This window comes from Littorina saxatilis, linkage group LG2, assembly GCF_037325665.1.
Source record: "Littorina saxatilis isolate snail1 linkage group LG2, US_GU_Lsax_2.0, whole genome shotgun sequence".
Lineage (NCBI taxonomy): Eukaryota > Metazoa > Mollusca > Gastropoda > Littorinimorpha > Littorinidae > Littorina > Littorina saxatilis.
Genome location: NC_090246.1, coordinates 64,326,483 through 64,354,098, shown reverse-complemented (window position 1 = coordinate 64,354,098; position 27,616 = coordinate 64,326,483). Strand labels below are relative to the sequence as shown.

General features: G+C 40.3%; 1 protein-coding gene and 1 long non-coding RNA gene across 3 annotated transcripts; one reads left to right on the top strand and one right to left on the bottom strand.

Annotated features, from left to right (window-relative positions):
* Window positions 1-2,055: 2,055 nt before the first annotated feature.
* Window positions 2,056-18,898, bottom strand: LOC138959530 (uncharacterized). 2 transcript variants are annotated; one of them, XM_070331051.1, is made up of 4 exons: window positions 18,824-18,898; window positions 8,119-8,176; window positions 6,735-7,651; window positions 2,056-6,354 (listed from the first exon to the last, which is right to left on the bottom strand). In XM_070331051.1, the coding sequence occupies exons 2-4, from the start codon at window positions 8,139-8,141 to the stop codon at window positions 6,173-6,175; spliced, it is 1,122 nt and encodes a 373-aa protein (XP_070187152.1). In that variant the 5' UTR covers window positions 8,142-8,176; window positions 18,824-18,898; the 3' UTR covers window positions 2,056-6,172. The 2 variants fall into 2 exon arrangements, with proteins under 2 accessions (XP_070187152.1, XP_070187151.1); XM_070331050.1 differs by lacking the exon at window positions 18,824-18,898 and adding an exon at window positions 9,691-9,883.
* A 524-nt stretch (window positions 18,899-19,422) lies between these two features.
* LOC138959529 (uncharacterized) lies at window positions 19,423-22,589 on the top strand. The gene is made up of 2 exons (XR_011453736.1): window positions 19,423-19,688; window positions 20,852-22,589. It is a non-coding gene; the product is annotated as an uncharacterized lncRNA (long non-coding RNA).
* Window positions 22,590-27,616: the final 5,027 nt, after the last annotated feature.

Here is a 27,616-nt window from a genome sequence, read left to right as displayed (position 1 = left end):
ACATGCAATGCAAAATAACTTACAGTCCGGAGTTAAATCTATCTTTTTACGCAAAAATGACAATAAAGCCATTGATGAACTTTCCGCTGTTTGCACCGTTTTCGGTAAATAGGTACACCGGCTGGATCGGGTATTTCCGTAAACGCAGCCTCGAGTGTCAATGACGACAAACACGGACTCGGCACCAAGTGCATTTTCACTCGTAGCGAACATGAGCATTTCGATCGGGGTTTGTTTTCCGACTTTACAACTCCCATTCCATTCATTGCAGACCTTGTCCGCCTTGTACGAATATGTATCGGTCAGTTGACCACCAAAACGTAAAAACTATCGGTCCATCGACCGGATAAGGCTAGGTCCAATGCGTCAAATCAGAAAGGAATGCGTCAGAGACCGAAGACCGAGGCCTGGCAACAACACTGTTTTATACTAATTTGTTCATTCTAAACTCGGCACCTTCAAGTTACAGAAGATGGTCAAAACTAAGTGTTTGCGTGAGCCATTTTCTACCCCTACAATTGTATCTTTTACAACTTTGAATCCAAGCTCCCGGATCTCAAGAACAAAAATATATTATAAAAACAAAACGATCATGCATCCTTCAATTTTGACTGGTCACAATTCAAGTGATCACATAATTGATTATGCATCTGTCGTTATAAGATGTTTGATGGGTTGATGACAGACCAGCTTTATGTCTTATTCCGATCATAATTTATGGTCGTCTGTTTCAATGCTTTCATCTTGATCGACCGAGGAAATGTGTTCATAAGCAGGTTGGTCTAGTACTCTAATGTACACTAGGCTTTGTACCTTCTTGTTCGCTGTCAAAATTGTCATGGCATTTGCTTGCAAGTTACCCCGTTATGCAAAATGATGCTACCAGTAAGTGACCTTATGGTGCAATGGATTTCTAGTCTAATACTTGTGATTTATACCCCAGGGCAGACTGACGGTATTTCATTGAATAAAATAATATGCAAAAGTTTTTGTGTGTGTCTCTTTCATCCTTCCTTGTCTCATTTGGTCAATGGTGAAACCTAAGACCCCACAATGTGAGATTTCCTTTTGCCAGCCAGCACCCGCCTCTTAATTAATATTGCAGGGTCTCCCACAACATACCCCTTTTAGTTTTAAGACTTTTCATAGATTCTCATTTGTAATTTTACCTTATTCTAATTAAGACTCCATCAAAGACCTGATTTTCTCAAATGTTCGGGTCTTAAAAAGGAAGTACTAGAACATAAGTCTCTCTCTCTTTCACTCTCGATCTCTCTGTAACATCCATCCATCCATCCACTAGAACATATTCTCTCTCTCTTTCACTCTCGATCTCTCTGTAACATCCATCCATCCACTAGAACATAAGTCTCTCTCTCTTTCACTCTCGATCTCTCTGTAACATCCATCCATCCATCCACTAGAACATATTCTCTCTCTCTTTCACTCTCGATCTCTCTGTAACATCCATCCATCCACTAGAACATAAGTCTCTCTTTCACTCTCGATCTCTCTGTAACATCCATCCATCCACTAGAACATAAGTCTCTGTCTCTTTCACTCGATCTCTGTAACATCCATCCATCCATCCACTAGAACATAAGTCTCTCTCTCTTTCACTCTCGATCTCTCTGTAACATCCATCCATCCATCCACTAGAACATAAGTCTCTCTCTCTTTCACTCTCGATCTCTCTGTAACATCCATCCATCCATCCACTAGAACATAAGTCTCTCTCTCTTTCACTCTCGATCTCTCTGTAACATCCATCCATCCATCCACTAGAACATAAGTCTCTCTCTCTTTCACTCTCGATCTCTCTGTAACATCCATCCACTAGAACATAAGTCTCTCTCTCTTTCACTCTCGATCTCTCTGTAACATCCATCCATCCATCCACTAGAACATAAGTCTCTCTCTCTTTCACTCTCGATCTCTCTGTAACATCCATCCATCCATCCACTACAACATAAGTCTCTCTCTCTTTCACTCTCGATCTCTCTGTAACATCCATCCATCCATCTCTCCCTCTTTTTGTGACAATTAATCAGCATGTAAAAATAATCCAGTTTATTCCCTCCTGTACAACACAAAATGTATATTAAAACATAAAAATAGACTTAAACAGACAAATTGTTACTTTTAAAATAAACATTTGTACAAAAGTACATGACACCCAAAGATCAGATACTTGTTCTTTGTTAAATTGGAATTCTTGTGTGTAATGAGGTGGAATGGGGTATTAAGCATGCTGTGTTTAATTATGGTCAATCTGGGTGGAGTTATATATTGTAGAAGCTAGACCACAGCAACAGTAAATATTATTTCTATAATGTGAAAAAACCATTTTATACAGTTATCCATATATACATTTTATACAGTTATCCACATATACATTTGCCCCAATAAACTTATCTATTATACAGGTATACTGAACAAATTCAGATCTTTCAAACTGTCCATTGATAATGCATTCAACATGATCACAACTTCTTCAAATCTTTAAAGTTCTTTGAAAAACGTTCAAAGAGGTTATAGTGTGTCTAGTAGTTGACCAGCCTGATTGATTCATCCCTCACAAATCTATTGCATTTAGGTTGGTACAACTGCAAATTACCACACTTAACTGCTCAAAATAATATTCTGACAGGTGTCTTAAAAAAAGGGGGGGAAAAAAGAGAAACACTTGCTTGCAGCTGCGTTCTTTCTTTCTTTCTTTATTTGGTGTTTAACGTTGTTTTCAACCACGAAGGTTATATCGCGACGGGGAAAGGGGGGAGATGGGATAGAGCCACTTGTCAATTGTTTCTTGTTCACAAAAGCACTAATCAACAAGAAGAGCAAACGCTCGATCGAGTCACTTTCGCAGTTCTGAATATTATATGAGGCATCAGATGGACAGGAAGAAATTGCTATTCACAACACAATGAGTCACGTTCACATAAAATTTGAGCCCGGTCACTTTTATAGTTTCCGAGAAAAGCCCAACGTTAAGTTGTGTGTTGCCGAACAGAAAAGGCTAGTTATCTCCCTTGTTTTTCTGATAACGTTCGTAAAAGGCTACAGATGTAAATACTTTGATGTAAAGAATAATCCTACAAAGTTTCAATCACATCCGATGAACTTTGTCAAAGATATAAAATGTCTAATTTTTCCTTTGACGCTGACCTGTGACCTTGAAAAAGGTCAAAGGTCAACGAAACCATCGTGAAAGTGTAGAGGTCATTGGAGGTCACGACTAAACAAAATATGAGCCCGATCGCTTTGATAGTTTCCGAGAAAAGTCCAACGTTAAGGTGGTGTCTACGGACGGCCGGCCGGACGGCCGGCCGGACAGACTAACACTGACCGATTACATAGAGTCACTTTTTCTCAAGTGACTCAAAAATTTGCTCCAGGGGCTTGCAACGTAGTACAATGTATTACCTTACTGGGAGAATGCAAGTTTCCAGTACAAAGGACTTAACATTTCTTACATACTGCTTGACTAAAATCTTTACAAAAATTGACTATATTCTATACAAGAAACACTTAACAAGGGTAAAAAGAGAAACAGAATCCGTTAGTCACCGGGTAAATTCTTCCCCCTAACCCGCGGGGGGTTTGCAGCTGCGTTATGTTGCATGTTAAAAATATGCTGAGAAACGGTGATCGTTCTTTAAACTTTGATAAGTTGAAGTAGAAACTTAATAACGATAAGTTTGGATTGTCAGCTCGTTCCAGTGCATATATTATTGTGCTAAACAAAATTGATTGTGAAAGGGAATTCCCACAACAGAAGAAAAATGAATGAAATAATCATCAAACATGCCCTAATCAAAACAAACATGACAATTTTTCTTGTGCACATTAAGGCAACCGTTAAATATCTTGCAAAGCAAATAAAAAATAAGTAAATTACCACACTCATGCTATGAACAAACGCAAACACATTGGTGATGGTATTGTCGCTGAGTGATTTCACTCACAAGTGGAAAGACAGCCATTGTTTGTGTGTTAAGGGCGGGTGTGATAAAACAGGGTACATGTGTCCATCTATCTAGTCAGCCCATGCCCTTACATTAATTTTGGTGCAAATTGATGAAAATTTCTTTGTTGAAATATGTATAAAAAAATTGATGTGTTAAATGTATATTATTTGACTGATGATATACATCAAGATGGTGCCTTTCAATAATGCAGTCGCTGAGTGAAATCACTCGGCGACAATACCATCACGAATGCGTTTGTTCATTATAGCATGAGTGTGGAAGGCGGTATAATTCCTGGTGGAGTAGACAGAGGAGGCAATTCGTGAACAAACCCTTAAATGTAGTAATTTCTGACACAAACCAGGGAGTAACATAAATTAATTTATGGGAGACCATAAAAGTAAATTAAAGAAATAAAAAATAATAAAAAAAATAAAAATCACTCATCATATGGATTCACATGACTGATCTTACAAAAATGCTGCGTGAACACTAACTGATGGCCACTCCATGCCTGTCCTAGCTATCAATTATCACATGAAGTCCAAAAGACAGACATCATGTTGAGCACGCTGATTTGTGTTCTGTCAAAAGTAGCACACACAGATCTTTTCACCAAGGTTTGGTACTATTATAATTAACACTGCATGTCATTTTAAAGGCACAGTAAGCCTCCCGTAAACCATCACAGAGCTCCCCGAGCGTCTACATATAGTACAAGCATACTTCCACTTGAACGCTCACCGAACGGTAACATCCTGGCTGCTTTCTGTCGAGCGTGAGAAATTTTCAAAGAATTTATTTTCGTGGACTTGTTCCTCTACAACAATGGCGCCTCGTTTTGGTGCTGGACGGCTGTTATGAATATTCAATACCGGAAATCACGCCCGGACAGTAAGCCTCCCGTAAACCATCACAGATACTGTCAGGCTTTTACACACAGTACAAACACCCTTCCATTTGAACGCTCACCAAACGGGAACATCCTAGGTGCCCTACGTAAAGAGCGAGCAATTTTTAAAGAATTAATTTTGCAGATTGTCTCGAACACTTTTTGGGCCCATCCTGAACTCAGGTCAAAAATGAGTTACTTCCCTTCGGGTCTCATTCTATCGATGTAAACTGATCGATGATTATCAGAATGTTTTTGGACCGTGGTGCGTTTTTGCGCTAGACCTAACTTTTAAAATCTAAATAATAAATTGACAGCTTGTTACACAAACATTCTTACAAAAGAATTCTTTTTTCATCAAGACAAGATCAGTACAATTCGAAGTTGTGAAAGTTTGAAAAAAGAAAAGCCCGGAAGCAGGGTCACGCAAGGGTCGTAGCAGACGACGGTTTATGCATATATATCGCCGTTCCTCTCAACAGTCAAAAGCCATCGCTAGAGTTCTTGTGAACCACAGCCGTTTGTTTCGTGCATAAAAACGTGCTATTGTAGATAAGCTCACATCGAGTCGCATTCAAATGACTAACTGACGACTACATTGTGAAAAAGGGAAACTGGATCACACAGGTTCACGATGGCTCAGGGGTAAGATAAACCACGCAAAAATAAATTCTTTGAAAATTGTTCGCTCTTTACGGAGGGCACCTAGGATGTTCTCAATCGCTGAGTGTTTAAATGAAAGGGTGTTTGTACTGTGTGTAAAAGCCTGACCGTTTCTGTGATGGTTTACGGGAGGCTTACTGTGCCTTTAAACAGACATCCAATACCCAAAAATAAAAATAAAAATTGAACAAAATAACACAAACAATATTTGCAATCATTAGGCTTTCACGCACACAGAAATCATCTCACAGAAAAGAATGCTACAAATTAATTGTTGGCAGCAATTAGTGTCTCCCGCACACAAAATAAATAATCTTGTGGCCACAGTTTAATAGTCCAGAAAAAAATCCCACAAAATCCAATACATTAGTGATGCATATTACAATCTGGAGTAGCAGTGTACATGCTTTCAGATGTCAGGTCAGTAACACACCGTTACTCAAATGAAAATGTCACTTCATTATCAATCAAAGTCCAACTCATAGGCACTCTACAATACTGTATACATTAATCCCTTTAACAACTACACAGCACAAAACCCCCTTACATTTGCACAAAATGCAAATCTGCAATATATTTACACAAAATAATGTTCACATGAAGAACATGAAACGCTGAGGAATGTTGTTCAACGGCAAGTCTAGACTTAGTGCTCATGAGGAGTAGGAACGTTCAACAGTTTCCTGGCAATGCGATCAAGTCCAACGTAACTGAGAACACTGATATCACGTTCACTGATGAAAGGATGCAGAAGACCGGCAGTAAGACCGACTATGCATCCGGTGTACAAGATGAACTGCAGTCGTGTAAACAGCTCATTCACCCCCACTGCACAAAAAAAAAACATCAAGCGTTTAGCCAGTGTTCTTGCTAAAATTTGTAAATCAGATATGCGCCACCCATGTCAGAAGGTTAATATCTCTGGATTAGCAAATGAGTGTGAGTATAATATCAAACTTTGTTCCCAAATGGACACTGTTTGTGAACAATTTACAGCCCTATGACAGGGTCATGGACCAGAATTTACCATATTGTGCTCTATACAGACCACACACACACACACACGCATGCATGCACACACACACACAGATGCACACACACACACACAAGCAAGCACTGGCACATACAAACACACCCAACACACACACATCAACAGAGCTCGGGTCCCACTGTGGGACCGACCTATGTTCAGCTGTTAACAAACTGACCTTGCTTGATGTTGAGATGAACAGTGCCCGACTCCAAGCCATCCTTGAAGTAGAAGTAATGACCTGCAGCAAAGAGGATCGCTCCCAGGCACACAGAGACGAAACCAGGGCGAGTCGAATCAGCCACAAACACCACGTTCTCAAGAACTTGAGACCACATCATGAAAACCGCCACAGTCAGGGTGTCGTACATGGACAGCAGCATGAACATCAGGTACAGCAGAGTTACCGACAGGACTCCGGCAACAACCACCATCAGCGAAGCCACGAGCAGGTCCGATGCCAGTATCTCAGCCACGAGAACCATAGAGATAGTTCCCACGGCAACGACAATCATTATTATGTTCTGGCTGCGAGGGGTGAAGGTGACGCTACTGTCGTAGAGATGCTTGGTCACCAAGTTCCGCACCAGGAAACACAGCGCACCCAGGACGCAAAGCAGGGAGTTGACACCCCCAAAGATGCTGAACGAGGCCGTAAGCATGAGAGCACCCAGGCAGAAGCACACCACGGAGCAAGCTTTCTGCGACTCCGTCGGAATTCGTGCTGCTACAAAAAGCAGCAGCATGCACAGCACAGGCTCCATGACAGCGTAGCAGGCCACACCTGCTGAGTCTTCAGTCCACAGCAGGTAATTGTTGAGGTACATGCCACCCACATAGGACAGCACACCGACGATGGCTGCCTCACGGTTAGTGGGAGAAGCCGAAAAGTCTAGGCCACCGACTCTGAAAATGCTCAAAGCAGCGACCACCTGTACGCAGGCCAAGATGATTGTGAGGATAGCGGGCGTGAGCTCTGGGTGAGCGCCCATCACCATCATGGACATTTCTTTCTGGGCCAGGGAGTGGAGGAATCGCACCACAATGGCCACGCCCACCACCCCCATCCCCCACAGAGAGGGGTTCTCCTTTTCCCTGCAAATCACAGAAAACCAGGTTGAATCATAACCATGTCAGACTAAGAAATATGTATTAAGCTTCACTGACACTGACTGACTGAGAAACACACACAAACACTAGCTGACACTGAAGACATAAGACACAAGATAATTTATTGTCCATATATATATATATATAAATATACAATTAAACAATGGATGGAAAAGTGTGGTTCAACCAAACAACATATGACAACAACCCTTAAAATAAAAACAAACGAAGTAAGATTGTTTAACACCCCGACCCGCTATGAAACGGTAATAATATCGGCTCAATTTGCACAAAATTAATCAAGGGTGACACAATCTGTTACATTGATTTTGAGAAAAAGAATACCATGTTTGACTTTGAGACTGCATGACTCTAACAGCTATTACTCTCTCTCACTCTCACTCACACATATATACTCACACACACAAAGAACACAAGCATTTAGGACTTACGTCTCACTCACTGCTGTCATCATTTTCTTCAGTCTTTCAGGGAGAGAAAGGTCTTTATCTGAAAAACAAGAAAATAATTAGTTCAATGTAAAATTGACATGATGTCATATACTTATTGGATTCATAAAGGAAAGCAGATTACACTGAAAACTCTCCTTTTAGTTTGGATATTACATGTTAGAAGCAATTACACATTAACATGCTTCCATTTGAAACTTCGAGGTCGTCATCGTGGATTGACGCCCGACCAAAGCTATCATTGAAGCCCGACGGAGGGAGGGCGTCAATCCACGATGAAGACCTCGAAGTTTCAAATGGAAGCATGTTAATGTTATTGTAATTCAATCTAACAACGATATCTTTCCTGCTTTCATGCGGTTGTAAACAGACAGAATTAATTCTGTTCTGTTCACACACTACTTTCAGTCCACCTACCCGCAAGGGTCAAGTCCCAAGAAATATGTCTCTGTATTCCTATCTTATCACTCTGCTCCTGTTTTTATATTTAGTCAAGTTTTGACTAAATATTTTAACATCGAGGGGGAATCGAAACGAGGGTCGTGGTGTATGTGTGTGTGTCTGTCTGTCTGTGCGTGTGTGTGTGTAGAGCGATTCAGACCAAACTACTGGACCGATCTTTATGAAATTTGACATGAGATTTCCTGGGAATGATATCCCCGGACGTTTTTTTCGTTTTTTTTCGATAAATACTTTTGATGACGTCATATCCGGCTTTTTGTAAAAGTTGAGGCGGCACTGTCACACCCTCATTTTTCAATCAAATTGATTGAAACTTTGGCCCAGCAATCTTCGACGAAGGCCAGACTTCGGTATTGCATTTCAGCTTGGTGGCTTAAAAATTAATTAATGACTTTGGTCATTAAAAATCTGAAAATTGTAAAAACAATCATTTGTTTTTAAAACGATCCAAATTTACGTTCATCTTATTCTTCATCATTTTCTGATTCCAAAAACATATAAATATGTTTTATTCGGATTAAAAACAAGCTCTAAAAATTAAAAATATAAAAATTATTATTAAAATAAAATTTCCAAAATCGATTTAAAAACAATTTTATCGTAATCCTTGTGGGTTCCTGATTCCAAAAACATATAGATGTGATATGTTTGGATTAAAAACACACTCAGAAAGTTAAAAAGAATAGAGATAAAGAAAAGCGTGCTATCCTTCTCGATCAGTGCAACTACTACCCCGCTCTTCTTGTCAGTTTCACTGCCTTTGCATCGAGCGGTGGACTGACGATGCTACGAGTATACGCTCTTGCTGTAAAAATGCAGTGAGTTCAGTTTCATTCTGTTAGTTCGACAGCTTGACTAAATGTTGTAATTTCGCCTTACGCGACTTGTTGTAACTCTTTTTGTGTCTCCCGAGTCCTAATAACCTTGGTCAGGTTTAGCATACACATACACCACTCTGATTGTTTTAATTGCAGACATCCAACACTAATAATGTGGCTATACGATACCAGCATAGCTACCAAATATAAGTAGAAGACAAATAAGAAAGAAAGAAAAATGAGAATGAATGAACACACAAAACATTATCTTTACCCATCAGTTGCTGCGAGGCTCCCAGTTTTGCACAGCTAGTCGCTCAATTTTTTTTTTACACACAATAATCAACTCGACAAACGCAGAATGCAACAGAAATGTGGCTGAGACGTCTTCGCAAGTTATGCCAATCCCTGTTGCTGCATTCAATACAAACATCTGTTGCTTGCACAGCATGTGTGGCAAAATGTCCCAACACCTGCCCCATTAAATCAAACACCCACAATTTACACACAGAAATCAATACATCCAATATAGACATATCAAAATTAGCCTGTTGATTAAAACGGTTCTTCTTTTGCTCGCATTGATTGTTCTTATGCCCAAGGCGATGAGGATGTAAGGTAACCAAGAAAGATGTGGTAACTTACCGTTACTGTTACAGCCCAGCATGTGAGATTGAAAATAAACTACCTATTAATTTGTCATGATCGCCTATTCTGCTCAACATTACAATCACTTCACATTTGTATGAGCGAAATACATGCACTCAAATGAGATGAGACAGTTGCCTTGCAGACCAACAGCCACCTCAAATCAAGTTTTCTTTTTCTGGGGGGGGGATACAGTATTACGAGTAATGATTTATAGATTTTAATTCATGTCAGTCTTTCCCCTTTCTTACCCTTTTATCTGACCTCACAGGGAGTGTAATATTTCACTACTGTACAACATAAGTTCAAGTAGTGTCTTCATTCTGTGGTAAGGTCGGGTGGAAAGTGGGATTTATATAGCAGTATACATAAACCAGTAGGGTAACGTTACATAACCAGGGTTTCATTTACTAGTGCGCCCTGCGGCGCATTAAATCTGAAAATATCCCATCACTATTCCCTTCAGTGCGTCAAAGGGCGCATTGAGATTACGTACCACTGCGCCACCAAATGAACACTTTACATCTAATTATACACACACTCAGTGACTCACATACAGAGATAACACGATATAGCGGCTAATTCTCAGAATGGCATCATATTGCACCATTTTGCATCTTAGGTCAAAAACGCGTACAGGCCTCTGGCCTTCGACTATGTCCTATGGGAATTTGGTTGAGGGGGACATTGCTTTTTTCTCCCAGGCTAAACCCTGCATAACATGACTGTGGCTGACACAAAGCCAGACAGAAGACAGGGGGAGAGAGAGAGAGAGTCAGACAAACACATTTAGTCTGAATAACAACCAACATACAGCTTGCTAAAGGTCTAAACAGGTAGTAAACGTCACATGTTAAAGTTATTGATCATGGTTGTTGATTGAAGAACACATTCTCAACTGGGAAATGTAAACAAACAAATGAGCAGGGGAGGTAAGCCATGTACCTGTGTACAAGTTATGCATTATATGTGTTTTCACCAACAAAGCCCACTGAACTGGCTGAAAAAGGGGCACACTGAACAAAGGATAAAGGGGGGGGGGGGGGGGGGGGGGGGGGGGGGGGGCGGCGCTCTAAAATTACACCGGTGACACAGGTCAAAATCTGAGAAAGGTTCGACTTACTTTACCGGACTTCATACTCATAGTTATAAAACTTGTAAAAAGGAAATCTAAAATAGGTCTGCTCGACATCAAATATTGTGAGACAGGCTTTTCTCAGCGAAACAAAAGAACGAGTCTGTCTTACTTGATAATCTTACGAGTCTTTACTTCACAAGACTCTAAAACAATTCTTAAACAAATATTAACAGTTATTAACGCTCAATTTTCAGCGCCAAATCATGAAAGAAACTAGTAACTGATAAACACGTCTCTCGGATAGATCTAAAATAGTGTCATCAACTCAGTGACGCGCAAATCAGACGTCGCGTCCTGAGACAAAACCGAAGGCAAAATGTACAAACGCAAACATCATACATCAAATAAAGCATAAAAATAAAGCATAAGGAATGAATAAAGCATTCAATTACTTACAGTTTCTCCTCAATGAGCACAGTCTTGATTAGAAAAGAGGAATTTAGTCTCGGAACACCAAACCACACGTACGTCTTTGTCTCGGAAACCACAAAGCTAAAGCTAACATAAAGTTTGCGTTTGCGAATTTATAAAGCACAAAGATCACCTATTTTAACGACAGATCCCAGTGGCGATAAACCAATCTGGAGGCTACCCGGTCTAAGCCAACGGGAGGTAGTGCTTTCTACCCAATGAGAAGGCTCGTTATCCATGCACTAGGCCTTGTGTTTGTTAAACACCGAATAAAGACTTAATACACAATGATTACACAACTGATAAATAAGAATCCAAATACCAGTTAAAAGGGGAAAGCTACAGGATCCAACGTACCACCTAAGTCTGGGACAGAATAGGTTAGAAATAAGTACATGTACTCTGTTTAAAGTCTAAGACAATAAACACACTTCTCCGACCGGTTTACAACAATAAATTACAGTGAACTAAACCAACCAGATATGATGAAGTCACTCATTAGGCACTGGTCAGGGTAGAGGTTACTCTGCTGATTCTTCTCACCATTTCAAGTTAGGGGTTGCTTAGCACAAAGGGCAATATTTGAGGGTAAACCCAATGTAACTAACACACACACACACACACACACACACACACACACACACACACACACACACACACACACACACACACAGGGAATAGCAATAGACAGGGGAGGCAACTGGGTCAGGCAGGAGATAAACAACACAAAGAGACTGGGTACGCCATTTGGATACGCCTTTAAAAAAAAATAGTATCATATTTTTTTACTTCTTTTTTTATGGACATTTCATGGCTGTGCCCCAGGGTGTCATGCATACAGCAACTGTGCATAATATGCTTGCCTAGCTTTTCTCTCTTATAAAATTAATGCAAATACCCTCAAACAATATTTTCAAGATGCTATCAATGTATGAATTTAAATGATTTCCAGCTGTTAAAGTAAGAATTCAAATGAATTCCATCTGATAAGTCTGAATCAAATTGAAATCCACATGAGGATACAAATATTTGTGTTCATATAGACACCCCAAGATCATATGAGCTCTCAGTGCCAAAAAGATAAAAATGTTGCATAGATTTAGGTCTTAAAGGAATATTACTGATATCAGTTATAGCATGCTGATTGCTCCGTTCACCAAATCACTCCCAATCCCCAAATGCTTTTCATTCTTTCAAGGATGACATCATTGGCTATTCGTTGATGGAATGTTATAGAATTAGAGTTCCTGTCATTTTTTGCAATTTAAAAAAGCCTCTATTTTTCACAATTCTATGCCCATGTTTCAGCATTTTTACGGAAGTCTAGTGGGGTACAAGATTGAGTGTGATCTCTTATCTACCAGGAATTACACACCCGGGTGCATTCCCTGTATACTGGTATACATAACACATAAAAGAAGTGCACGTACCGACAAGAAATGCTTGGGTGGAATATTAGACGCAGCCCGTCTGCATAAATGTATACACCGAGAGGCATAAATTCCGCAAACGGAACTTTAAAAAATCAAAAAAAATCAACTCAGTGGTGAATGTTTTCAATGTTTGAATATTTTATTTATTGGCCATTTTAGTGTTTATAAACCTTCGCTTAATTGATTTTGAATAGAACATCATGAAATGACAATTTTTCAAAAAAAGTGACTGAGTCCAAGCGCAATGATTTCGGAAAACGTTCACTGTTCATCACGTTCAATGCTTTGGCCAGCTTTAAGCATCCCAATCGCTTGCTGTCTCTCTCCTTCATCAAGTCGTGGCATGATTGTGATATCTGAATCTGATACAGCCAAACAGCCAGTTGCATTTTATAGGGCCATACACTATCTTTTTATATTTAGTCAAGTTTTGACTAAATATTTTAACATCGAGGGGGAATCGAAACGAGGGTATGGTGTATGTGCGTGCGTGTGTGTGTGTGTGTGTGTGTAGAGCGATTCAGACTAAACTACTGGACCGATCTTTATGAAATTTGACATGAGAGTTCCTGGGTATGAAATCCCCGAACGTTTTTTTCCTTTTTTTGATAAATGTCTTTGATGACGTCATATCCGGCTTTTCGTGAAAGTTGAGGCGGCACTGTCACGCCCTCATTTTTCAACCAAATTGGTTGAAATTTTGGTCAAGTAATCTTCGACGAAGCCCGGGGTTCGGTATTGCATTTCAGCTTGGAGGCTTAAAAATTAATTAATGACTTTGGTCATTAAAAATCGGAAAATTGTAAAAAAAAATAAACATTTATAAAACGATTCAAATTTACGTTTATCTTATTCTCCATCATTTGCTGATTCCAAAAACATATAAATATGTTATATTCGGATTAAAAACAAGCTCTGAAAATTAAATATATAAAAATTATTATCAAAATTAAATTGTCGAAATCAATTTAAAAACACTTTCATCTTATTCCTTGTCGGTTCCTGATTCCAAAAACATATAAATATGATATGTTTGGATTAAAACACGCTCAGAAAGTTAAAACAAAGAGAGGTACAGAAAAGCGTGCTATCCTTCTTAGCGCAACTACTACCCCGCTCTTCTTGTCAATTTCACTGCCTATGCCGTGAGCGGTGGACTACGAGTATACGGTCTTGCTGCGTTGCATTGCGTTCAGTTTCATTCTGTGAGTTCGACAGCTACTTGACTAAATATTGTATTTTCGCCTTACGCGACTTGTTTACGTTATTGTCTCTCGTTCAGCCCATTGTCTTTATTAGCACAGTGAGCTGTGGCTGGATCAGCAATACTGCAAAGCGCACGCTGACAGCGTGAAACATTTGCTCCAACACTCAAGATGTCAACTACAAATTACAGGTTCAATCTGATTTTCGTTTGAGAGCAAAATCGTTCAATGCACTATTTGCAGAATTTATGCCTTTCAGTATATATATATATACTAGAGGAATACCCGGCTTCGCCGGGGTGAATCGCGAGACAGAGACAGACAGCGTGGCGGTTCATCACAATCACCTCTGCAGGCGAAGTCCTGTCAAACGGGATTGAGAATTTTAGAGCTTATTTCTTAGCCCTATATTATCTGTTGTGGCTTCTCAAATGCCAGAACATACAGACAGACAAAAGCCGCTAGACCCCATCACAAACAGAACTCTACAATCCACAGGTTTTTGCCCACACACACACACACAAACACACACACAGAGAAGCCGTATATATATATATGTATATCTATATCTATAAATATATAGAGATAGGTGAGAGTGTATTTTTCGCGTGGCTATAAATTGATTCGACCTTTTCACTTTGACAGTAAGAACAACTTACGGGTGCAAGGGAAGCGTTCTGGACAGCGCAGTGACATTCTAAAAATAGTAACTCTCAGAAACGGGAATTTGGGGTGAACGGCGCGACAGAGACAGACAGCGTGGCGGTTCACCACAATCACCTTTGAAAGGCGAAGTCCTGTCAAACGGGATTGAGAATTTTAGAGCTTATTTCTTAGCCCTATATTATCTGCTGTGGCTTCTCACATGCCAGAACATACAGACAGACAAAAGCCGCTAGACCCCATCACAAACAGAACTCTATAATACATAGGTTTTTGCCCACACACACACACAAACACACACACACACAGAGAAGCCGTATATATATATGCATATCTGTATCTATAAATATATAGAGATAGGTGAGAGTGTATTTTTCGCGTGGCTATAAATTGATTCGACCTTTTCACTTTGACAGTAAGAACAACTTACGGGTGCAAGGGAAGCGTTGTGGACAGCGCAGTGGACAGCGCAGTGACATTCTAAAAATAGTAATAGTAACTTAGAACTGAACGGGAAAGCCACACGAAGGAAGGGAGATAAACGCCAAACACTGGAGAAGATAAGGAAGAGTTACTTATAATGGTGAAATGAACACAAAAACGAAAATGAGTTCAGCGCTGCGCGCTGAGAGCACGTGTTGAAATATCTGATCGATGATATTGTGTCCGGGGTGTAGCTGAATACGGTGTCCAAATTTGAAAAAGATCCACCGAGAACTTTGGCGTTGTGATGTGGTGTAGCGGCTATGGTGTGTCGGTATGGGGGCCCGGGTAGCTGAGGTGGAACCAAAATAGCTGAGGTGGAACCAAAATCGGTTCCGCGCTGCGCGCTGAGAGCACGTGTTGAAATATCGACCAGGTTGTGTCCTGTACCGGGTCAACCTGAATATGCCCACCAAATTTGAAGCAGATCCATCGAGAACTTTGGCCGTGCATCGCGCACAGACAGATACACAGACAGATACACAGACACACAGACACTAGTCGTATATATATATATATGCATGGCAAAGCCAACACAACATTAAACATGATCCGTATCCCTAGCGGATATTGATAATATTGGGTTATTCCACGGATAAACAAAAATACATCGGAAAAACAAGGAATGACGTGGAATGACCAGGGGTGGGACTCCCTTGTGATGAAAAAAGAGGAAAGTATCCCTTTATTCTAGGGGGGTTCGGGGGCATGCTCCCCCGATTTTTGTTAAATAGTACATTAAAATCTGTGCAATCTGGTGCATTTTGAGACTAAAATTCAACTCGTATGGATCAGGTAAAAAAGACATTCTCCTCATCCCCCCCCCCACTCCCCCAAAAAAAACACATAAAAAACACTTTCACACAACAATGGTAATATTGCAATGGTGCATATTTACGTAATGAACCAGGTATCCATAATCCAATACTGGCAATAGTATGATCCAAGTGACGCCCCAATGCATTGAAGCTCAACATGACTATTAGTTATCAGGAGTTTTCAGACAGCACAATTTAACTCTAAAGCCTCCAGTGTTCTGTTCCATCTTCACTTTTCTGCATATCATTCAGTCAACAAGTTATAGATACTGTGATGAAATTGGACACGGAAAAATAGATTACTCCAGCGGAATTCGTAAGTTGTGTCCGTGGAAATCCGCGGATTCGCGGAAAAGTCCCACCCCTGATGACTGAATTTGACATAATCCGCCGAAGCATCGGTTTTTTTCCGAAGCAAGAGTTCTTCCGCGGAAAAACTGAAATGAAAAATGCTCCAGTAAAACAGAACTGTTGTTTTTACTGAGCAAAAAGTTGAAATTTTTTTTACGTGGAGTATTTTACTTGCTCATTGCAAAATTGAAGCAGGTACGTTCCCCCTCTACAGATCAATAGATCGACTCGTTCAAAATTATACCCCGAGCGCCAACAGATTTTACTTTGCTGCCAAAAGTAATCACAGTTTGAAGTCGCAATAATGGCAGTTGATCAAGCAGTTGTATGCTGCCCAAATGACTCAACAAAGAGACCCATAAAAAGGGTCATCATTGACAGACAGTATTGAAAATAGTTCAAAAATTGCGTGCTTGCCGGCTCAGCCGCCTTAATAAAGTTAATTGCACTAGTCAAGGCGATCGAATGACCACGCTCCATATATAGCTCTTCTGTGTTGGAGCATTGGTTTTTCTGTGAACAAAATTTGACAAATTATTCCGAAGAAAATGTTGAAAGCAAAAAAAGCCGCGGGAAAGCTCCAAACAATATTCCTTGGTTAAAACTATTTTGCTTCAGTAAAATACGATGATGCTGCGGTGGATGTTGACAAAACTTGAATAATATGTCATCCTTCGCTAAGGATACCAATATGTATGAACTGCATGCATGCACTCCACACTGACATCCCATCACATTTCAATGTTCAAATTCCGCAAAAGAATTTACACACACATGACATGCACACACAACACTTTCGGATATATGATGATTTCCAGCCCTTCTGATCGAATTACACACTGGCTATACGCACCCCGAATGTATACTAGACTTGACCACTGTATACACTCCAACATTATAACTTCCGGTCGCGTAGCGAACTTTGCCATTCGACGCCAGTTTGCGATAGGAACCCATAGCATTTGATTATAAGAGTATAAAAAACAAAACAAACTGATGCTGCACGGCCGTTGCTATAACATTGATTACATTCTCAGAGTATGCATAAAAGACTTGAAAACCGCATCAACACTCGGAGTTTCATACGACGCGGACATCTTGCGAAGGAACGCAGTGCACTTTCGATTCATAGTATCAAAGTACGCTTGGGACCAACAAAAACAAACACACACAAAACTGATGCTACACAGCAGTTTATTGTCGGAGTTTGGATTACATTTGGAGTGTGTTTCAACCTAGAAATGGTTGTATACCCTGTGAGCGTACATTATTGCCAGCCCAGTATACACTCTGAAGAAGAGATAGCGGAAGTCAATATTCAGATTGATTTTTCATTGGCTACTTCCTAACGACTTGTAAGGGGGTATTTCGGTAATCTTGAACATTAGCGTGTTAAATTCATAGCTCAGAATCCAGTGACATTCTTTACTTATTTTTGATACAAGTCCATGTAAGCAAGCCAAAGAACATTTGTTGTGAAATTAATTGACAGATTGAGCTCCAAACTTTAGCATAATTAATTAATTTGGTTGTTCAATCGACAAAAATGCACTGAAAATGGCGTACGTTGTCAACCATGGGACATCATTTACACGAAAGAGTTGTCTCCCTTGTCCGCTCATAAGGATATTTCCTTCTTTGACCCATGTAAACGAAATGCATTCGTACAGTTCATAGGAGTTCATTCCGTAACTTCAAAGGGATCTAAAATGACTTGTTATGATTACAAGTGCAGGTTCTACAAATTTGGAGACTTATAAATGCCTCTGAATTATGAGCTATGAATTTAACACGCTAAAATTAAGTTCAAGATTACCGGTATGTTATTGGCTTAGAGTTTTAACAGAGCTTTTCATTGCCGGAGTGTATAGAGACCAATCGGAGTGTGTATATATAATTATAGCTTTTGCCATCGAATTATCCTGGATCCATGTTAACTTCAAAGTTGTACTAACGCTTTATTTGTTCAGTGCAGTGTAACCGGATCCATATTCAATACACAGGTAACAAACAAATGCCCAGTCAGACCAGAGACTATCATCATGGTAAATGTTGGACTCAGTAACTGCGTACATTACAAACTTACGAAGTGTTCCGGCCTGCACAACAACAGCAAGAGGGTGCAAAAAAGCCGTCACAACAACGACTAACAAAGAGCTACACATATTGCATCGCTTGGGGTAGAAAGCCATGGAAGTAGTCACAACAGACAGTTAATGACGATCTGTTTGAATCGAATTCTAATTCATAATCATACCTTCGTAAATTCTGCCTCACTGCATGACACACTCGATCTCTCCCCCACGAAGAATCATCTAGCTGGCAACGTTGAGAGTAGTCTCCCTTGATGGGCAGATCACATGTGTTTGCAAATTAATGTCGTCTGCACTCCTGGCAGTTGACTCCGCCAAACTGAGCCGCCACAGAGTCAGTTGTGTGTGTGTGTGTGTGTGTGTGTGAGAATTGAATTGAATTGAATTGAAATTTATTTTACGAGGGTGACAGAATAAGCAATGTACATGTATACATGTATGGAACGCCAAAAGGCCCACAGTATCGAGACTGAGTCTCGATACTGGGAGTATCGAGACTTAAAGTCTCGATACTCCGAGTATCGAGACTCGTTCATTTCATTGGTCTTCCCTCGATACTGCGAGTATCGAGTATGGAAATGAACCAATCCGTGGTATCGAGTATGGTTGCCATGCCGCCCTAGTTCAGTATCGAGTGTCTACAAAACGATTGGTTAAATTCTGATCTCGAGTGTGAACAGCACCCTGGTGCGCCAAAAGGCCCACAGTATCGAGACTGAGTATCGATACTCAAAGTCTCGATACTCAAAGTCTCGATACTCCGAGTATCGAGACTCGTTCATTTCATTGGTCTTCCCTCGATACTGCGAGTATCGAGACTTTGAGTATCGATACTCTGTAATTTCATTGGTCGGACTCGAATTTCAAGAGTATCGCTACTGCGCATCTCGATACTGGTTGCTATGCCAATCGATCTGATCAAGAACGTAACAAGACAAGCGATTGGTTCAGTACTTGAACTCCAAAAGGAACTGGTAAATTAAAAAGTGAAACCAATTTTTCTGCTTTTATTGCCTTCAGTGGAATAAGGTTAGTTCATGCTTTGCCGGCAAGGTTATTTCTTTTATTTCCTGTGTGTGTTTGCGTGCGCGACAGATCATCGAGTATTTTCTATGGCATCAGTATTACAAAAATGAAATTGACGTTCATCGGCGCTTCAGTTTCTTTCATCGGCATGGCCCCTGATGTCATGTTTGAAGAGATCGAACCTGAACTTGATTATTGTATTGAGTGAAAATGCAACCAGAAGTATTCAACTGGTAGGTAAAATACGATGTTCCATAATGACTAACATAAGCTTACCCTTCTCTTCTCCCAATGCCACCCAGCCAGGTCAAGTTGTTGCATTGTTGATCTGTTCGGTATTTTAAAGCCAAGTTGTATCCCAACACTCACTAGATCTACCTCTTCTGTATTTTGGGGGGTATCTATTCATCGTGCTCCTTCGGGTACTATATAGGAGATATTTCTTTAGCCTATAAGTCTCATGCTTTTGGTATTAGATCTAATCAGCATTTTCAAAATCTTCAAGCCACAAACAATTGTCCTCCTGTTGATACACTTGTTTAGATTTTTTCATTTTAAATTCCGATCTGGATTGCTTGCTTTCGAAGATGACAACTGTTGGACGTCAGCCAGGCTTCTGACAAAATTAACTCTAGACTCACGTACTGCTTCCCTGACAATTTCAAGGGGCACAATGATTTGAGGTAGAAAAGATCGAATGTCAAGTTCATATATGTCAAGCGGATTTGGAATAAATTCGACCCAAAAAATTCGATTTATTCGAACACGCTGCGCTAGATTACGTCCCTTGAATGAAAAAAAAGAAGATTTTGCGACGAAGCGCTTACCTAAGTCAAAATACATTTGTTCACCACAAATTAGATAAATGAGTGGAATACATGGTCCAAAGTTCGATTGGCAGTACTTTGGCGGGTAAGGGGATAGTCAGTATGGAGTTTATGCGACAATGTTCAACTAAAATGTATAAATTTGTTTTTGTAGCCCCACTCCAACAAAGAAGCAAAATAGTGTTTGCAAATCTGTGTGTGTGTGTGTGTGTGTGTGTGTGTGTGTGTGTGTGTGTGTGTGTGTGTGCACGCGTGTTTGTGAGTGTCTTAGGGTTGTTGTGGTTAGCTTAGCTTCTTTGGTTGATCGATCGGTACTTTGTGCTCCGATTTATTCTTCAGGAAAATGAGTTTTCAACTGTCCAGCACACCAGTGATATCTGGAAGGATGCGAGCGACATTGTTAAAAAAAGGTCAGTCGTAACTCATACAGTTGGGCCCTTCTGAGTTGTTTCACCAATCCATGTGAAGTAATCTTTATTTTCCAAATCAAAGAACATGTACATGAATTTACAACGATAAGTCCATTATTGTACGCCAGCTAATCATAAATGGGTATTTGAAATACGACTCACATATTTGTTAGATTCAGCTGTATATTTTCAAAACTCTATGAACAACAATAAAAGACAGATGAAGTCTGGCAGGAATGTCAAAAGTTGAAAACTAATGTTCAACAGTGCCTCAACTGTAACCATGCGTGCGCCTGTGCACGGACCAGACATAATCATGTTCTGTACTAGTGCCAGTCATGCAACACTGCAGCAAGACTGGTTCTGTGCAGAATTAAAGTCGTAATCCCACCCCTCCTGTTTAATACTTGCTTCTTGGTATTTTACTTTTTATTGTACACTTATTATTTTGGGCGGTTGTAAGCTTTGAACGTTTACGTTTTATGATGGATTGAATTTGATGAATAAACATTTGGTGCTGGTAGGTCTGTTTGGTTGTTAATCGCGTGCTTGTGTTCGAAATGTTGTGTCCAATGCAGCGCTATGAGACCACAGTCTGGTGGGGAACAGGGCTAGAGAACATTTTTAGGATCACTTTTACAAGGCTGCTAACAGAATAATACTGAGTGTCTCTTGCATGACACCCAAAAAACAAAACAAAAAAGCATACCAACTAACATGTATAGCAGACTGGCACAAATCATCAGATGACCTTTTTGGGGGCGTTGGTTCAGGTAATAAAAGAATTATTTATTTAAGTAAGTGAATTAAATGTATTTAACGCATTGCCATAGAAACTGATTTTACAAACACAATGCAGACACACACAGAGACAACCAGGCAAACAAATATTAGGTTTATTCCATGACATTTTTGTTAAAGACTACACATACAAATTATACATTTGCCCACCATCTCACTAAACAGATACATGTAAAAATAGGTACACATTAAAAAAATAATACTAAGTCGTGTGAATCATGATAGTTCAATGATAATAAATGTGAATATTTGCCCAGATTTGCTCAAGAGGTGTGCAACCTGACCATGGAGAGTGCAGCCATGGAGAACTGATGGCAGAACAGCTGAAACCTTCGCTGAAGTATACCAATCCTGCCCTACATGTTCCTTATGCTGCCTTGCTGAACACATTGATTTTTGGGTAAACACACACAAAAATTGAGAGTCCATGAGTGATAATCTGCAGTCTGAAATGATTCGCTTTGCTTTTTTATCAGACGCGTATCATTGTGATGGTTTAATATATATAATATATATAAGATATATTTCAGCGAACAAAACATAAACTGAAACAGTAAGTTCAGACTTGATCCAAACACACATTTTCCTCAACAATAGTCCAATGCAAATATGTTGTGGATGTGTCCTTAAATCATTTATAGAATCAAAGAGACACAGGAATTGCTTGCTCGAATGGTTGAAACTGTAAATTTAGACAAATAAAGAGTCTGATCAAAAATACTGTGTGGAAATGTTTAGGTAATTCTGTTATGGTCATATATGTAACACTAATCAGTTGATCAATTTGCAGACGATTTGTCTTCAGTCAATGGTAAGTAGCAAAGGGCTTTATGTTGCCTGAATGGCGGGGTAAAAATAGTCATACAGGTAAAAACCCACTCGTGCTAAAAACATGAGAGAACGTGGGAGTCTAAGCCCAAGAACGAAGAAGAAGAAGAAGAAAAAGAGTGTCTGGGGGTTGATTATAAGTTGGGGTTGATTCTTGCAGCAGGTTCTTTAGCTGCAATATCCCCCATATAATCAAGAGGGTATAAATAAGATATTCTATGGATATGGAAATGGATATGTAAAACCTATGGAAACCATTGGTACAAAACGAACACAGTTAAAAATTATATGAGACTGTATAATTATGTCTACTGGCAGGAACAGCAGCTTGTCCCTGGGAATTTTAATTTTTCTCTACTGAGACTGTTCCCAAGATATATTCTTGCCTTATTGGCTTTGAGAGCTAGCAGGTTGTAGATAGCACCCTCAAATTAATTCTCCGAGTGATTGTTTGAAGTTGCGCCCCCGGCCCCTTGAAAGTGGAACAAATCAAAAAGCTGTATTTATACACAGCTTGGTGGCCCTGAGATTAGACAAATTAGGAAATCACATTCTCAAATTTTGATTGCCCACATTTTTTGTGAGTAAGAGGAAAGGGTAAAGGGTCAACCACTAAATCAATGACAATGTCTGTATAACCCTCAGTACTATAAAGGTAAAAGGTCAACCACCAAATATATGTCTTTAGCCCTCAGAACAAATGAAGCCCAGGCATAGTATTGATCTATGACTTCGAAACACAAACCATCTGCAGTGTGATCAAATAACCATTTCATCTTCTTCTTCTTCGTTCATGGACAGAAACTCCCATGTTCACTCATGCTTTTGCACAAGTGGGTTTTTACATGTACGACCGTTTTGACCCCACCATTCAGGCAGCCATTTGCCGCTTTTGGGGGAGGCATGCTGGTTATTTTCATGTTTCTATAACCCACCAAACTCTAATATATGGATTACAGGATTTTTTCCATGCGCACTTGTTCTTGTGCTTGTTGTTTTGGATGGACACACACAGGGGAATAAGGCACAAGCAGGTCTGCACATAAGTTGACCTGGGAGATAAAAACAAAAATCTCCAGCCTCCACCCACCAGGAGCGGGAGCTTGGATTCGTAACTGTGACCTTCCGTATAGGACTAGGAGGCCGATGGCTTATCCACTAGGCCACTGCGCTCGTCAATTAACCATTTAATATAAATCATTTAAATCAATGTAAATACAACACTGAGACTTTGACAGACACCTACTTCTGACCAAATGTACAGAGTTTTGACCAATCCAATAATGGATCAAGCATGCTCTTCCTGTGCGTAACTTGGTTCAAAAAGAACATGTATCCACAAACATTTATGTTTCACTATTTCTGAGAATGTTTGTGTTTGAATGGAGTGTCCAATTACTGTTGGAATGTTTCTAAGGTTCATATTTGTATTCTCTCCCTGCATTCTGCTGCCCTATTCGCTTTGGACAAGTTATCCCCTGTGTATCATTGCTCCTTCAGTTTATTATCTCCTAATTTGTACCTTCAAACTTCACAAGATCAATAAAGCTGTACTCTCTCTGTAAGACTATCCTGTGACAGATTCTTTTATATAAAAAAACAAGTCGCGTAAGGCGAAAATACAACACTTAGTCAAGTAGCTGTCGAACTCACAGAATGAAACTGAACGCAATGCAATGTTTCAGCAAGACCGTAGCATCGTCAGTCCACCGCTCATGGCGAAGGCAGTGAAATTGACAAGAAGAGCGGGGTAGTAGTTGCGCTGAGAAGGATAGCACGCTTTTCTGTACCTCTCTTCGTTTTAACTTTCTGAGCGTGTTTTGAATCCAAACATATCATATCTATATGTTTTTGGAATCAGGAACCGACAAGGAATAAGATGAAAGTGTTTTTAAATTGATTTCGAAAAACAATTTTTGATAATAATTTTTATATATTTAATTTTCAGAGCTTGTTTTTAATCCAAATATAACATATGTATATGTTTTTGGAATCAGCAAATGATGGAGAATAAGATGAACGTAAATTTGGATAGTTTTATAAAATAATTTTTTTTTTTTACAATTTTCAGATTTTTAATGACCAAAGTCATTTATTAAATTTTAAGCCACCAAGCTGAAATGCAATACCGAAGTCCGGGCTTCGTCGAAGATTACTTGACCAAAATTTCAACCAATTTGGTTAAAAAAATGAGGGCGTGACAGTGCCGCCTCAACTTTCACGAAAAGCCGGATATGACGTCATCAAAGACATTTATCAAAAAAATGAAAAAAACGTATGGGGATATCATACCCAGGAACTCTCATGTCAAATTTCATAAAGATCGGTCCAGTAGTTTGGTCTGAATCGCTCTACACGCACGCACACACACCACGACCCTCGTCTCGATTCACCCCTCAATGTTAAAACATTTAGTCATAACTTGACTAAATGTAAAAAGGACCACTATCACTACAAGGCATTTTCAGTGTCTTAACCAGCCACGCCTAAGTGAGCAAATTCTTTCCAATAAGGGGAGACAACACCCACACGCATCTTTTTGATCACTGCAATACATTATCTAATAGATTTACATATACACTCTTCAAAAAAAGTTAAGGATCACTTTTTGACAAGCACACCACACAAAACAGACAAGACCGAATTCTTTCTTTTTTTAAAAATTATATAATTGAACAATCAAGGAGTAATGACAAACAAAGCAAAGATCGAACGCGGCCGCCACAATTTAGCTAGAGTGGTACAACAATGTGAATCAGTGTGCCCTCCATTGTGTGCCAGGCATTCAACACATCGTTGGCGCATGGAGTGGATCAGGTTGCATATGAATGCTCTGGGAACTCCATTCCACTCCTGCTGGAGCCATTGCAGCAGTTGACCCAGATTGGCAGGAGGAGGGTGATGTTGCTGTACCCGACGAAAAAGTTCGTTCCACATGTGCTCTATGGGGTTCAGGTCCGGGCTGTTGGCTGGCCACAGCATCCTGTTGACCCTGGCCTGCTAGATGAAGGTGTTTACTGCTGCAGAGCGATGGGGAGGTGCGTTGTCATCCTGAAGAATCGCAAGAGGGCCGATCGCTTGGAGGACTGGAACGACTAGGGGTTGCAGGATCTCATTCTGGTAGCGGACACCGGTCAAGTTGCCCACTACATGGTACAGAGGTGTCCTTAGACGTGTGCTGATCCCTCCCCAGACCATCACAGAGCCTCCGCCAAAACGCTGTCGTTCCAGAACAGCGCCTTCTGAAAAGCGCTCTCCGCGACGCCTCCACACTCGGATGCGACCATCAGCAGGTTCCAAGCAAAAGCGGGACTCATCTGTACACAACACCTGAGCCCACTGCTGACGTTGCCACCTCACATGTTGAGTGCACAAGGCTCAGCGAGCTGGTCTATGATTAGCAGTCAGGGTTGTTCCTCGGACTGGACTCCTTGCACCCAAGCCAAAGTTGTGTAAGCGGTTTCGGATCGTCTGACCACTAACAACAGGTTTTTTTTTCTTGTTTTTTTTTCCGTTTATGGGCTGAAACTCCCACGGCTTTTACGTGCATGACCGTTTTTACCCCGCCATTTAGGCAGCCATACGCCGCTTTCAGAGGAAGCATGCTTGGTATTTTTGTGTTTCTATAACCCACCGAACTCTGACATGGATTACAGGATCTTTTTCGTGCGCACTTGGTCTTGTGCTTGCGTGTACACACGGGGGTGTTCGGACACCGAGGAGAGTCTGCATACAAAGTTGACTCTGAGAAATGAATCTCTCGCCGAACGTGGGGACGAACACATGCTGACAGCGGCCAACTGGATACAAATCCAGCGCGCTACCGACAGAGCTACATCCCCGCCCCACTAACAACAGTGTTGGTGGTAGCTTGTAGGCGTTGCCTAATGTTGTTTGCCGTAGCCATTCTTTGTTGCATGGCCTGCCTCTGAATGAAGCGATCCTCTCTTTGTGTGGTGTCTCGATCTGGGCCGACCAGAACGTTGTCGCTCCTGCACTCTTCCAGTTGCGTGGAATCTCTGTTTTAGTCTGATGATGACAGAGGGAGCCACTGCAAGCCTCTGAGCCACTTGCCTGGCAGCAACACCGTCTTGTAGCCATCCTATTGCCCTTCCTCTATCCAAATCGCTCAGTTTTCTTCGTGGGGGCATGTTGCTACTGTGCATAATTGTGTCAGCGTGTCAACCTTTAAACACAAGCTGGTGAGCGATGTTCATAGCCAGGACCCTGTTGTAGCACGTGCATCACAACCTTTTGCCCTGGCATGCGTTCCTCAAATTTCATGGAGCTATACAAAACACCCTTTTTCTTCCAAAATGCAGCTTTTGAGAAGTCCCACAAAGGGAAATAACTCTGCCTGCCAAACAAAATTGTAAGTCAAGACTCATTGTTCATTTGTTAATTCAAACACATTAATCTTTTAATTATTATGTCGATGTTTAATTTTTTGACAATGTTTTATAATTAGATCAGTTTTTTCAACCGATCCTTAACTTTTTTTGAAGAGTGTACATGCATTGAGGAAAGTGACAGATTATTCTCTTATTAAAATTCCGTTGTAACTTGTATGCACTACAAAAATGACCTTTGTAATTCCTAGCTGTTATTTCACAAACACATTTCATGGTATTCTGCACAGTGCTTGTGTATCCGCCCTCATGATTATAATGCTTAGGATTGGTGTCATATGATTGCTCTAATTCCAAAAAGTAAATGAGAAGATATTTAACTAAATTTGTCCACAACTCTTCGCAGTAACACGTAAATGAGAAGATATTTAACTAAATTTGTCCACAACTCTTCGCAGTAACACGTAAATGAGAAGATATTTAACTAAATTTGTCCACAACTCTTCGCAGTAACACGAACGAAGAGACAGCTGCAGAAGAAATTGTTACATTTACTTGTGAGCAGCGCAGCACATGGACAGAGGAATAAAGGGTTGCTCCAGGAAACCATGATAAATATAAATCCAACAACTTTTTGATTATTTTACAACTGGTTCAATGATGAAGTGGTTAGATCCTGTTGCGACATTCTCAGTTACTTAACCTCCTCCCCCCCC

Coding starts and splice junctions, on each gene's coding strand:
- LOC138959530 (XM_070331050.1), bottom strand. Junction 7,652..8,118: donor ATGACAGCAGTGAGTGAGAC/GTAAGTCCTAAA, acceptor TGTGATTTGCAG/GGAAAAGGAGAACCCCTCTC. Junction 6,355..6,734: donor TCATCTCAACATCAAGCAAG/GTCAGTTTGTTA, acceptor TTTTTTGTGCAG/TGGGGGTGAATGAGCTGTTT.